The 12,881-nt window shown below is 34.2% G+C and overlaps 2 protein-coding genes across 6 annotated transcripts; one reads left to right on the top strand and one right to left on the bottom strand.

The window, feature by feature from the left end:
• The first annotated feature begins 4,552 nt into the window (after positions 1-4,552).
• LOC101203498 (MACPF domain-containing protein NSL1) lies at positions 4,553-9,452 on the top strand. The gene is made up of 7 exons (XM_004146609.3): positions 4,553-5,490; positions 5,630-5,868; positions 6,641-6,839; positions 7,485-7,568; positions 7,674-7,857; positions 8,119-8,285; positions 8,455-9,452. The coding sequence occupies exons 1-7, from the start codon at positions 5,221-5,223 to the stop codon at positions 9,142-9,144; spliced, it is 1,833 nt and encodes a 610-aa protein (XP_004146657.1). The 5' UTR covers positions 4,553-5,220; the 3' UTR covers positions 9,145-9,452.
• On the bottom strand, positions 5,915-12,245 carry LOC101213056. 5 transcript variants are annotated; one of them, XR_004216758.1, is made up of 12 exons: positions 11,961-12,243; positions 11,694-11,821; positions 11,384-11,431; positions 11,122-11,235; positions 10,579-10,647; positions 10,438-10,494; positions 10,078-10,233; positions 9,749-9,829; positions 9,586-9,650; positions 7,081-7,150; positions 6,237-6,354; positions 5,915-6,142 (listed from the first exon to the last, which is right to left on the bottom strand). XR_004216758.1 is itself a non-coding variant. In XM_031885600.1 (11 exons), the coding sequence occupies exons 1-10, from the start codon at positions 12,112-12,114 to the stop codon at positions 7,096-7,098; spliced, it is 927 nt and encodes a 308-aa protein (XP_031741460.1). In that variant the 5' UTR covers positions 12,115-12,243; the 3' UTR covers positions 5,915-6,354; positions 7,081-7,095. The 5 variants fall into 5 exon arrangements, 4 of the variants coding, with proteins under 4 accessions (XP_031741460.1, XP_031741466.1, XP_011653316.2 ...); XM_031885600.1 differs by having other exon boundaries at positions 5,915-6,354; XM_031885606.1 differs by lacking the exons at positions 5,915-6,142; positions 6,237-6,354 and having other exon boundaries at positions 6,852-7,150; positions 10,579-10,644; positions 11,961-12,245.
• Between the last annotated feature and the right edge of the window lie 636 nt (positions 12,246-12,881).

The raw sequence follows: 12,881 nt of genomic DNA on the forward strand, positions 1-12,881 counted from the left end.
TGCATCATCAATTGTCAAATTAAGAGGTAGGCACGTCACTCTTGTAGACTAAAAATAAAGACCCGAATTAGGGTAGAAATTAGTCCACGTAGAAGGAAAAAAATAGCTTAGGGCATGAGAAGCTTATTACAAAAACACGATTATTGAGTGTAAACTTCAAAAGGTAGGATAACACTTCATTGGAACCCTCAATCCAAAAGACAACTTCGTTGATGAAGAAATTCGAACTCTAAAGAGCTTGGATGGTTTCAGCAATTCTAAATCTCATTTCTAGAAAGGAGACTCCAAAAGCATGAGACTGATATTTAATAAAAATTACAGCAACTGACGTCTTCATTTGATTTGCATAATTTGGTTTGGTTGAATATAACAAACAATATAATAAAAAATTCTAGACTTTAGCAAATACTATGTATCGAAGTAATTTGAAATTTTGTGGTTTTCTCACTCAACTCCAGCATAAGTTAATGATAAATCTGATATATTCACCATCACCTTATAACATTATACGAACTTTCACTTCTCAGCTTCACGTGGCAATTGACACTTCTCGTTATGCACCATATGAAGATGAACTCATATCTTGTTTTTCGACCCAAACTTTTCAATTTTCTGCCAATAAATTTACAAACTCACACTTACGTCCATACCTTAATCCTCATTTCCTCTCTCAGTTTCATCTATTCGCAGTTGGATGCCCTCTTCAATCCTTGAAACCATAGTTGCAGCGTCTCCATCATAATCACTTCATTAGGATCATTTGCAAACACATTGATATTTATGAGAAAATTTAGAGATAACTTAAATTGAGAGTACACATGCACTAGTACATCGATAAGATTCTAATAATTTCTAGTGGTACCAGAGAGATCGTAGGTAGCACAATGAAGGGCCTATTTAGAAGCATATCATGAAGGTTCTAACAGTATCTAATTAACAATACCATGAAGATTTTGAAAGTACTATAGAGGATCTTTGTGATAGTACTACCCCAATAGTATCCTTGGGTTTTGCACTAGGCAGAGTGGTAGTGAACAAATTCATAACGAATGATTCATGTAGGATCGAACCTATCTAGTAAAAAGTCAAGTGAATAAGTCGTTGATTGTTTCTTTTCGTAGTGTTGTAATTGCAATAATGGATCGGGCACATGCCTCTTAACCCATCCTGGATCAACTGTTAGTCATTGACAGAAGTGTAAAGGCCTAGTGACTTCATAAATTAGGAAGGTAGTATGGGCCTTCGGACTTCCAATTATGTGTTGTACGATTGAAGTCTTGTTAATCTCCAATTTTCTACTATCAAGTTCCAGTTAAGAATTGAAAATATAATTGTGTGTGACTACGTCAATTGTGAAACCACTTAGAACGATTAGAGTGGATTTATTTTTCAACATCATCAGCACATATATTATAAACTCAATTTAAAAGATCTTTAGAGTGATGATTCTTGTGATGTATATCAATTATCAATTGATGTTTGTCAAAATGAGTTTTAAATAACAAAATAAGAGAGATGGCATTGCGTGCAAGCTTCCCCTCTTGCTGACTTTACTTCATATATAAATTAGAATTAAATTTCTTTCAAATCAAACTTATTTATTATTAATCAATTCAATTTGTTCCAATTGGATACTTTAATTTGCTATGCATATAACTGCCAATTTTTTAAAAGATTACTATTATATACAGCAACATGTTACTGTTATTCAACATGTGAAGTGCTTTTTTTTTTAATAATTTATACTACGATGTTTATAATTTTGTTGAATTGAATATTGTCAGCTGATGTATTAAAGTTTAATTAGTTTAAGGTTGAATAATTCATTCTTCTCAAAACACAAAGAAAAGTTGAATATTTAGGATAAGGAGACATTATGTGTATAGTACTCAAATTAAAGCAGTAAACTATTATGCATTGTATCGATCTATTTATTTATAATTTTATATATACTTTTTTAGAAAAAAAGTATAGCTTTATAAATAAATTTATATTTTTTAAAGAATAAAATATAATGAGATAGATTTGAAAAAAAAAAGTAGCTAAAAAACATAACTTGAAATCCATAGTAAAGCTTTTTATATATATATATATATACAATTGATTTAAAAATAAATTCTGAGGGCCAAACCAACCTATGAATGTCATATTAAAAGCAAGCAAAACTAAATGACCCAAATTTGATTATTTTTTCTTTAAAAAAAAGAAACTGTGGATTTAAAAATAAATGAGAAACTGTTAAAAATAAAATATTTTAAGTGGTTTTGTTGAATGAATTGTACATAATTTGTCAATTTTTTTATTTTTGAAAAAAAAAACATTTTAGTAAATGTATTGAATTAGTAAGTTTGAAAAGATTTTTTAATAACTTAAGAAAGTGAAATTTGAATAAGAATATAAAAGTTGTATTATTTGTAAGTCAAATGGTTCACATGAATGAAAGAGAAAGCTTAGAATGGAAATTGGTACTTTGCCAAAGTTTAGATTAAAAATTGGCTTGTTCTCAATTTAAAAATCATGTGGTTTTCGACTTTCATATATATATATATATATATATATATATATATATATATATTAATAGTTTAGTTCTTAGATTTTGTATTAAAAAAATCATGCCCTGTTTTGAATTTTTTTTTTTTTTTTAGTTTTTTTGTTTCTGAAGTAGTTTGTCACTCTTTTTCTTTATATGATTTTTAGTTGTTTATTGAAATATTTGAGTTTTAATCAAAATTTTAAAAAATATATTTTAAATAACTAGGATTTTGTTTTTGAAATTCGACATCAGAATTTTCAAGTGCCTTGTAACAAAAATGGAAAACTATGGTAAAGAAAAATGTGAGAAAGAACACAAATTTTAATTAAATGGGTATGATATAGCTAACAACCCTAAGGAAAAAAATAACCAACTTACACTAACTATATAACTCTTCGTGGCGATAACTATTATGATTGATTTTGCTCAACCGTGGTGTCAAAATAGTGTTGTCTTTCAATGTGAATCTATATCTTGATTGTTTAGATTTGGTGAGGTCTTTTGAGCTTCCTCACCTGGCTGCTCGGTTATGGGTGCTTTGAGGAAAAATTTTCTACCATACTATTTATATTTCATTATTTAGCACATCATCAAATAAATTATTAAATATTTCAATCACTTATTGTAGACTCCACATAATTCCTAGATGTTATTTTTATGTCAAGCAATTTATAATATTAGAATGGAAATATTGTAGTACTTGGCATTTTTTTCATGCACCAAGACAACTCGAGGTCATCCTAATTGGGTAAGGTGGTGTCCAATGCTTAGGCATCTTCTATTACTTTGAAGTTGTTTGCCATCCCGTTAGCTTTGTGGTTGAGAATTAGTTTATCATTTAATTTAGTTTATCTTAAAGGAGGTGTAATTCTTGATAGCCGGAAGACAGTAACTTATTGACATACCAAGCGTGACCAAAATGAGGTGGCACAAAGTGTTACGTTCTTAGTTCTCCAACTCTGTGACACCATGTTTTACACTTGATCATGATCAACCTCAAAGGAAACTCAAATCCTAAACTACTTTTGACTCAACTCATTGAAACTTTGTGAGACCTTAGACAAGGCTCTTTCATCATCAACCAAACTCAAAGTCATGCGGAATTGAACTTTATTTAGCTATATTCATGTTGCTCGTATGTGTATTTTCCCTCATGTTAGACTCTAGCCACCATGCTGAGGCTTGACCTTTTGCTCATAAGCAAGGCTAAGGTCATCACAATGCGACATTGTACTAGTGGGGTCACAATCTACTTCCTTCAAATATAAATATGAAATATCGCAATGTCATCACTCAATGATGTTTGGGGTATTAGGTGGTGCGTGTTGTCCAATAATTTCTTTGTTCACTCTTGCTTATTAAATAATCTTAATAAGAAAATGATTTTATCTTACAATCCAAATAAGAACCGTCACTTATTTACTAAACAAAATTGTGGATGCCAAAATTCAGATAAGTAAAATAGTTTTACCTTCACTTGACAACAATGTAAATTTGTTTGATAAGAGAAATAACATGACATACTAAATAAAATATTCTACCGAGTGTTGATGCTGTGAATTTGGGCATTAGGTTAACAATTTGGGAGTGAATAATAGACTTATCCTTCTCTAGTGCTATTTATACAAGAGCAGTCGACCTAGATTCTTCAACTTACTAGGTCGAGGTTCGTGCTTCGTTCAACTAAAGCAAGGCATAGATGAGGCCGAGCACATTTCTCGAGTTTTATTTTGGCCGTAGGGCAATGGTTTGAGCTGGAGCAAGCAAGTGTGTGCCCCATTAGGTATTTTGTTAGCTCAGTCTCACCTAAGCTCGCTGGTTTGGGCGCACCTCCCTCCCACATCCATTTTTAATTTAGGTTACCATTTCTTGTCCGTTTCTGTCCATAATGCCTTTGATCCAAAATTAATTCTAAGAGCAGTAAGAGTAATAGAAGGATTAAAACTTTTAACTTTTAATCCAAGAAATACGACCAATTAAACCATGGAAAATGGTTGGAGAAACAAGAAATAATAAATAATTCATGGAGTAGAGCGTTGAAGAGGAGATGAAAAGATAATGAAAATATGAAATTGGGCAGTTGGAGATTTGAAAGTGAAACGCAGCAGACGCAAGACGAAGAATAAACAATTGTCTGAATTTTCTAATCAGAAGAAGAAGAAGAAAAAGAATGGGTTGTTGGGTAAAGAAATTTTCAGAGAGTCGACCCTTCGGATCCACCATCTCCACCTCCTACGTGAACTTTCTACAATGGCGGATCTTACTGTATTTTCTAAAGGCCGTACGCGTATTGACTTTTCAGCCGCCATCTACAGCTCCTTCTTCTTCATCTGCTTCTTCTTCGCCGAATCCAATAATTACTCTGGCAAGTCAAACTTTGGTTAACTCAGTCTTCATCCCAATTTCCATATCCAATTAAACAATTCATAAGTGCCACTCCCACCGTATTTTCTCTCTCCCCTTTTTTGTATTATATCTTTTGAATTTTTCTCTTCCCACATTTTCTTCGGTCAAAACTTAGAACTCTGCAATGCGCTTTGAAAACAGCAACCCCCACTTTCAATCTTTTCAACGCCATACTTTTGGGTTTTCTTCTTCTTTGTAGTCGTCGCCTTTTTCCCTTTCCATCAAAACCCTAAAGGGATTTCATCCAATTCGACGGAATTTTGGTGTTTGTCCGTTGAGAAATGTCTTTCAACATCAACCGGTTCAATCCTCAATCAGCCGCCGAGAAAGCGGTTTCAGTTATAGGCTTCGGCTACGATCTCTGTAACGATTTGCGATTGTCTTCTTGCAAGCCGGGTCCATCCGGGTCTAAACTGATCGATATTGATTTCACTCGAAGTAGAGACCTTGTACTTCCGGCCGGCGTTGTCGTCCCTAATGTTCCTACTTCCATCAACTGTGATAAAGGTGAGCGTACCCGATTCCGGTCGGATGTCATCTCCTTCAATCAGGTAATTTTCTTTGAAATTAGTTGTTGCTGATTTTATAGCTTAGAATTCTCTTCGTTTTATTGTTTTTTTTTTTTTTTTTTTTTCCATTTGTTGGCTTCATAAAACGAACTGGGTTTGTGTTTTTTCCGGTTAAAAACAGATGTCGGAGCTGTGTAATCAGCAATTATCTCTATCTGGGAAAATTCCGTCGGGGTTCTTTAACACCATGTTTGGATTAAAGGGTTGCTGGCAAAACGATGCAGGTTCCACAAGAAGTCTTGCATTTGATGGTTGTTTCATTACACTTTATAACATTGAGTTGGAAAAATCTCATATAACTCTCTCTGAGCAAGTCAAAAGGGAGGTTCCTTCTTCATGGGATCCTGCTGCCCTTGCAGAGTATGTTTCTTTTGTTTTTTGTTTTTATTTTTGTTTCCATTTTGTCTTTTCTTTTGTAGAAATCTAGACATTTGGATGTTTGTCTGTCCTCTTCTATTGAAATATCTTCATCACTGATATTTAACAAACTTCTATTTGTTCATCTTCTCCACATCAACACACTGATTGTTAATGCTGTTGAATGGATGAGAATGGATTTTTCGAAGTAATGTTTTCAACCATGCGCTTCTCTGTCCAACACTTGAGGAAGGACTGGTCTTTGAAATTGACTTGACTATGTTGCCAAAAAGGTGGAAAATGTGCATTTAGTTAGCTACTTTTATGTTTTACTATTCCAAAAGTAAATAAAAACAGTGATGGATGAGTACCTTTCTTGAAAGTTGATGGCTTGGTATGAACCTATTCTTTTAAGTCCTTCGCTTTTTCCCCTTTGTCCTAACAATCACTAGGTCATTTCATGGTCGTCGGTTCTACTGAACTTCCTAACTGTCAGCTTAAAGGATGGTCTAATTAGTATAATCCCTTAGATTCATCTAATATATCATACAAGACACGTTTTGTTCACGAGTTCTTTGGTTTAGATTACCTAAGTGTTTGTTGGGTACGTCTCATAATTACCTATATGTGTTTTTGTTGCATTTGAAACATTGTTTATCGAAGACATTACACAAACACTATCACGTTAGACATTAGGGACATATCAAATACTTGTTAAAGTGAAACACATTGGATATCTGATTTTTGTGCCAACTAAATACTAACTTGATTTCAGGTTCATTGAGAAATATGGTACTCATGTGGTTGTGGGTGTAAAAATGGGAGGAAAAGATGTCATTTTCATGAGGCAATTACGAGAATCGAATGTAGAGCAAACCGATGTGCAGAAGAAGTTAAAGAAATTAGCAGATGATAAATTTTCTGAAGATGCAAATGGAGGTTTAACGTCCAATCCTGTTGCAGCAAAAATCAAGGTACACACTCGAGAACATAAATGGCTATCACCATTTGGTCTATTCCATTGGTCCCATGTCAAAATAGAGGATGTTGATTAGCTATTGACGGAAATTAAAGAATCAATTTTCCTTGAGTCATGCATTGTATGCAGCTCTAGATTCATGTTCTTTCCTTAAAATTCTTAGATTGAGATAAAATCATGTCAATAGAATATGGTTTAGTTGCTAAGTTCCGTATAGAATGTGGTTTAATTGTTACCTGATATAGCAGTTATCATGCCTTTATCATCAGCTTGGCTTGCTTGTGAATTCTTCTTCTACTTCTGCATCTACACATATACTAAATATAACTCAACTAAGATTTATAAAAACTCCATAAACATGGCTAGTCAGATAATAATCTTTGCTAATTGTATTTAAATTAATCACTATAACCATGGGGCATACAATTTCTGTTCCAATACATTATTCTGTTTTTAAAACAATTTTGATAGGATAAATGATTCGCAATGTCATATTATTCACATAGAACAGAAAATTTAAAAGTGCAAACAAGTTTCGTGGTTTAATGATGCATCTACTAACGACATTTTCTATATGTATAAACATTTTAAGTCTCATCAGGAGAAATAAACTTTTATCCTTAATGATTTCAATTTTTAGGATGAATATTCTCTGCCATGGGAGCTTCGTAATGCATTTGCTGCCTCTATCAAACCACCAGTGATCAATCACTCAAAGGGTGATGTAAGCATCTCGGCATCTACCTGTTCGTTCGAGGAGAATATTGCTACACTTTCGACCTATTAAGCAGATGAGAACTGACTTATTTAATTAAACAACTGGATGCAGGAATTAACAGCAATTTATATTAGAAGAGGAGGTGTTGATGTTGGTCAAAGTCATAATCAATGGCTCTCAACCATTTCTCAGTCACCTAATGTTATCTCAATGTCCTTTGTACCAATAACATCACTGATGAATGGCGTCCGAGGCAATGGATTTCTAAGCCATGCCGTAAACCTGTATCTAAGATGTAAGTTGCAAGTCTTGCTTTTAAGTGTTGTTTCTCTACAGCGAATGGACCTGGATAATTTTTGTCCTTTAACGAGAACCTGAAATATGGAGATCAGATACGTACATTGTGCGTCCTTAAAATTTGACCTTAGTTACTCTTCCCACGGTGGCTGTAGTACTTGAAGCTTCCATTAAAAGATTTTGACCCAAGGTTCATGCCAACAAGGTACCGTTCTTATTAAGGTTAGTGTTAGATTTTGATCATTGAAAAATTGTGCAGATAAACCTCCAATTGAGGAGCTCCAGCAATTTCTTGAATTTCAACTGCCTAGACAGTGGGCGCCGGTGTACGCTGATCTTCCTCTTGCTCCTCGGCATAGGAAACAAGCCTCTCCATCTCTCAAGTTTACTTTGATGGGGCCCAAGCTTTATGTAAATACTACTAAGGTAATCGTCTGACTTGAATATTTGGGTCAGTCAAAAACTTCAAATAGCAATGGCAATGGCAATGTCGCAAATGTGATCACTGCTTGATTTTTGCCTGACCTATCTATTACCTTTGCTTGGATGCAAATTGTTGAAAATTTCACATGGTGTCACAATTTTGAAACTGCAGGTTGATTCAAACAATCTTCCAGTAACGGGAGTTCGCTTGTTTTTGGAAGGAAAGAAAAGTGACCATCTGGCAATTCATCTCCAGCATCTATCAACTCTTCCCAAGACTCTTCAACTCTCAGATGATCTAAGCTATCGACCCATCGACGAGCCAGAGGAGAAGGGCTACTTCGAACCAGTTAAATGGAGCATATTCTCTCATGTCTGCACTGCTCCAGTAGAGTACAATGGTTCTCTAATTGATGATGACTCTGCTTCTATCGTCACAAAGGCATGGTTTGAAGTTAAGGGTATTGGAATGAGAAAGGTCTTGTTCCTGAGGCTCGGGTTTTCGATGGTGGCATCAGCAGGGATTCGTCGATCGGACTGGGAAGGACCTTCAACAACATCCCGAAAATCTGGACTCATCTCCACCTTTATCAGCACAAGGTTTAGTGCAGGGTTGCATCAACCAGAAGAGCAACCAAAAATTGAATTGAATTCGGCTGTTTATCCTGATGGTCCACCATTGACTTCTAGGGCAATGAAAATGTTGAATGTCATCGATACGAAAGAAATGGTGCGTGGTCCTGAGAATTCACCTGGATATTGGGTGGTTACCGGAGCCAAGCTGTGTGTGGAAGGTGGCCGGATCTCTATCAAAGTGAAATACTCTTTGTTAACCATATTGTCGGAGGATTCTATGATCTGACAAACAGAAAACTTACGCAATGAGTAGATACAACTATTTTTATGTTGTAAATGTGTTTTGTACATTAGAGAAACACCATCATTCTTCTTTCACAGTGATACAAATAGTATTTTGAGAATGTAAATCTCTGCTGTATTATGCATTTTTTTGAACGATTTTTTGGAGAATTTCTGGTGGAATAGATACTCACCAGTTCTGTAATTCAGCATTTTCATTTTGATGTAAAATTTTGAAGTGTTGTAAAACAAACATCTCAAACTTGTACACATATAAATATTTCACTTCAAAGCAAAAAAGTTGCTACTATATCTAAGGAATTCATAACTTATATTGGATAATTTATCTCCTGGCTAAACAAAACAATGAGAAGTGTCAGGATCGTTGGGAAAAACTGGTGCTCGAGAATAGTATAGCCCTCTTGTTCCAAGGATGACCCTTTACCTGGAAAACCACGAAGAGAGGAACATCCAAGCACCAAAAATTGGGAAGATAGCAAGAGCAGACGCCTAAAAATCCAGAAAACATGATTACATTCTGAAAGTAGAAAAAAAAAAGGAGAGAGTTCTAAATGAAGAGTCAATGTCATGGTTTTTGTCGGGCTTACCAAAAAGAAAATCAATTCCGGGTTGGCAAGATGTGCAGCATATTCATTTCTTTCCATTTCTTGTTTAATCAGTCTTTGCAACTGCAGATATCAACATTCAAACTTTATATAGTCACTAGGAAGAGGCATATAGATGCGATTGGCAATGCATATTCCACAGCAATATCTATATTCTGGTATAAGAAATGCAAATGTCAAATCAAAGATTAAAAGATGGAGAGCATGGAGGTAGCACAATTTACAAAAATCTATATGGCGAGCAACGTTTTATTCCCATGCGTCTTTGCAGAAATTATTAGATTAAGCTTTCCATTGACAAATACACATACCTCGTGGTGATACTTTTTGGCTTCTTCATAGACTCTTTGGAAGTAATGGATGGCTCCTGTAACCCTGGAACTCAAGGTAGGAACTTTGCTGAAAACATGATGGTTCAATGTCTGAAAGGCCTTCTGAAGTTGATTGGCAAAACGCGTGTTCACCAACTATAAACAAGATGAACATTCAATAAAGCCTACACGTGAAATTATTTGGAACAAATGTGAAATGTTTAAAGTCCTTTCATACTAACATAGGTTATAATTCATATTGCAACGCTCTGTAAAAGTTTAGGCAACCCTAATGCACGAATAACTTGTAAGCCAGAGTAAGAGAGAAAATGTTATTACAAAAACGTGTCCAACAATTACCTTCACAAAGGTGCATCTGGTTAGAGCAAATTGCTGGCGGACCTTCAGGGCTTGTATCTAGCAGAAGCCAACAAATTTAGTTAATACATCAGCATAACACCTCAGCCCTAATTTTTTTGTGTACACTCCAGCAGAACATACTTTGGACATTTCAAGAGCCTGCTCTAGGTGCCGAATTTGAATCCACTGTTCGGATATGATGCTAGACTTCTGGCAATAAGATGGCAACAAAGTAAGCATACTAATGAAGGAATTCTTGCACAAAGGAACATTTTAACAATGGAAATTGGTTGGCTGAGGAGAAAATATGTTAAATGAACTCATTCTCAATCAGAGTCCAGGATATGAATAAGTGTTTCCACAATATTTCTTCAGTTAAATTAACCATGTTCAATGTTAATATGCAAGAATGGGTAACGTCAAAACTTCAACAAATGACCAGATGGTCAAGGATTTCTTATTGTATATAATTAGCATTGCACGATAATGATAGCTAATGGATGCCATGGAGTGTATATGCCAAAAAGATATAGTACATTGTGTCACATGAACAAGAAAAAAATAATAATAACTCGTCTTAGTTTTTATACATTATCCATGATGAATAAGGGAGCATGTTGCACAGAACATTCAAACAATGCTGGCAAAAAAATCCGTTTCCTTCCTCTAGTCAGAAATCTATACCTTCTCAACTTGTGAGGTAACCTCTTCTAGTTTTTCCTCAGCTTCCTGTACCTTGGCTTTCAAAAGATGAATATCAAAGTTATTCTTTCTTTTTGCATCCCAGAGACGTCGTACCTAACATTCCCAAGCCTACTATACGGATCAATAGAACCTTTGAAGGTGCTTCAACAAAATTTACCAGATAATTGGCTCTTGGATCAGAAAATGTACAGATGCACCTTCTCAAATAAAAAACTAAATAGAAAAAAAGGAAGACAGAAACCTCATCCTCCAGAACAGCAATCCTTTCATCGTCACTTGAAATTTTCCTCTGTAAATCAACTAAACTAATATTAGTCTTAGATTATAAATTTTCTCAAAGAAATAAAGCATTGAGATTCTGTCTGTCTATGAGTTTTCTTCAGGTTCTCATGCATTTCAAAATTAAATGCTGAAACTGAGAATAGAACCCAACCAATAATCAGACAATTTTTTGCATTCGTTTAGTAAATTCGGACGTGTGAATGGCTAAACTTAAAAAATAAATACGAAGATGAAGCAAAACGTTGAGCATTATAACGCAGGAATCAAACCTTCATATCAGATATAGCAGACTCCAAGTACTGAATCTTATGTGACACATCCTCAATTAGCTTTTCCTGCGCCTTCAGTTCATTACTCTTCTCAGTTAAATTTTGCTTGCTTTCCTCCAGAACGGATTCTGCATTCGACTTCATTAAGTACAAATTAGCGACACAATAAAAAATTGTTGAAATAAATGCAAGTCAACCTGGAGTAGATTGACGGAGCAGAAACTAGAATGAGCTAAATCCTATGAAGAACTAAAACAGTTCATGAACCTAAGTGAGAGATCCTGAGCTTGATTCCCAGTAATTCGTGGATCAACGCATCGTTGCCTGATTGACCAGGCGAGAGGATCTCGCATACGGCAAAAAGAGGTAAGACGAAGGCGGGAAAGAGATAGAGGAGGATCTTAATTGAGCAAACCGCCATTTTGTAGAGATTTCTGAGCTTCACAACCCAGAAACCCGCTCTGAAATTTGAACAACGGAGCCACCGTCGCCGTCAATGTAAGATTGGTTATTTGATGAGAAATTTAGGATTTTTTAAACCAATAATCTAACCGGAGACTTAACATTTTCCATAGCCTACCTTCTAAAATAATAAAAATTTACATCTAATTTTGATATTTTTTTTTCTTATGTTATTAAATTGTTGACATCTAATTTTATATTTTTTTTTGTTATGTTACTAAATTGTTATATCAAGACTTAGTAGTTACAAATTTAAAAGTTAAGAACTATAAAAGCGTTGTGAAATTTTAGGATTCAAAAGTGTTTTTCTATTTCTCGACTCATTGGTCCAAACATATTGAATGAGTCATTTTTTATTTATCTATGATATTTTCTTGTACTTTGTTAAACTTGGCTAGATTATAACAAATATTTTTGTATGTTCGAAAGTGATATTATCACGCATCAATTTTTGCAAATATTTCAAAATTATACTACAAAGATATTATTGAAACCTTTACAAGTGATATCATAACTTTAAGAAGTAAAAGAGTTTCTTCTAAAACAAAATGACAAAGTTAAAATGATTGTTTTTGTTTTTTATATAATTTAATCTTACAACCATTAAAAAAATTAATAAAAATACTGAAGATGAACATAAAAGCTTAATCAAGTTTAAAAGAAACATTAATGCCAAAAATGAATTTTTATTGAAACATGTGATGAAAATTAATGCCAAAGATTTGA

Source organism: Cucumis sativus, chromosome 1 (genome assembly GCF_000004075.3).
Source record: "Cucumis sativus cultivar 9930 chromosome 1, Cucumber_9930_V3, whole genome shotgun sequence".
Classification (NCBI taxonomy): domain Eukaryota; kingdom Viridiplantae; phylum Streptophyta; class Magnoliopsida; order Cucurbitales; family Cucurbitaceae; genus Cucumis; species Cucumis sativus.

What these genes read in the sequence shown, in the direction of transcription:
- LOC101203498 (XM_004146609.3), top strand. Translation starts at nt 5,221, where the DNA reads ATGTCTTTCAACATCAACCGGTTCAATCCTCAATCAGCCGCCGAGAAA. An exon ending in ATGTCATCTCCTTCAATCAG is followed by an intron (nt 5,491 to 5,629) that starts GTAATTTTCTTT and finishes GGTTAAAAACAG; the next exon opens with ATGTCGGAGCTGTGTAATCA. An exon ending in TTTATGTAAATACTACTAAG is followed by an intron (nt 8,286 to 8,454) that starts GTAATCGTCTGA and finishes TTGAAACTGCAG; the next exon opens with GTTGATTCAAACAATCTTCC.
- LOC101213056 (XM_031885600.1), bottom strand. Translation starts at nt 12,114, where the DNA reads ATGGCGGTTTGCTCAATTAAGATCCTCCTCTATCTCTTTCCCGCCTTC. An exon ending in AGGCTCTTGAAATGTCCAAA is followed by an intron (nt 10,495 to 10,578) that starts GTATGTTCTGCT and finishes GGCTTCTGCTAG; the next exon opens with ATACAAGCCCTGAAGGTCCG. An exon ending in CTCTCTTCGTGGTTTTCCAG is followed by an intron (nt 7,151 to 9,585) that starts GTAAAGGGTCAT and finishes GTATATGTGTAG; the next exon opens with ATGCAGAAGTAGAAGAAGAA.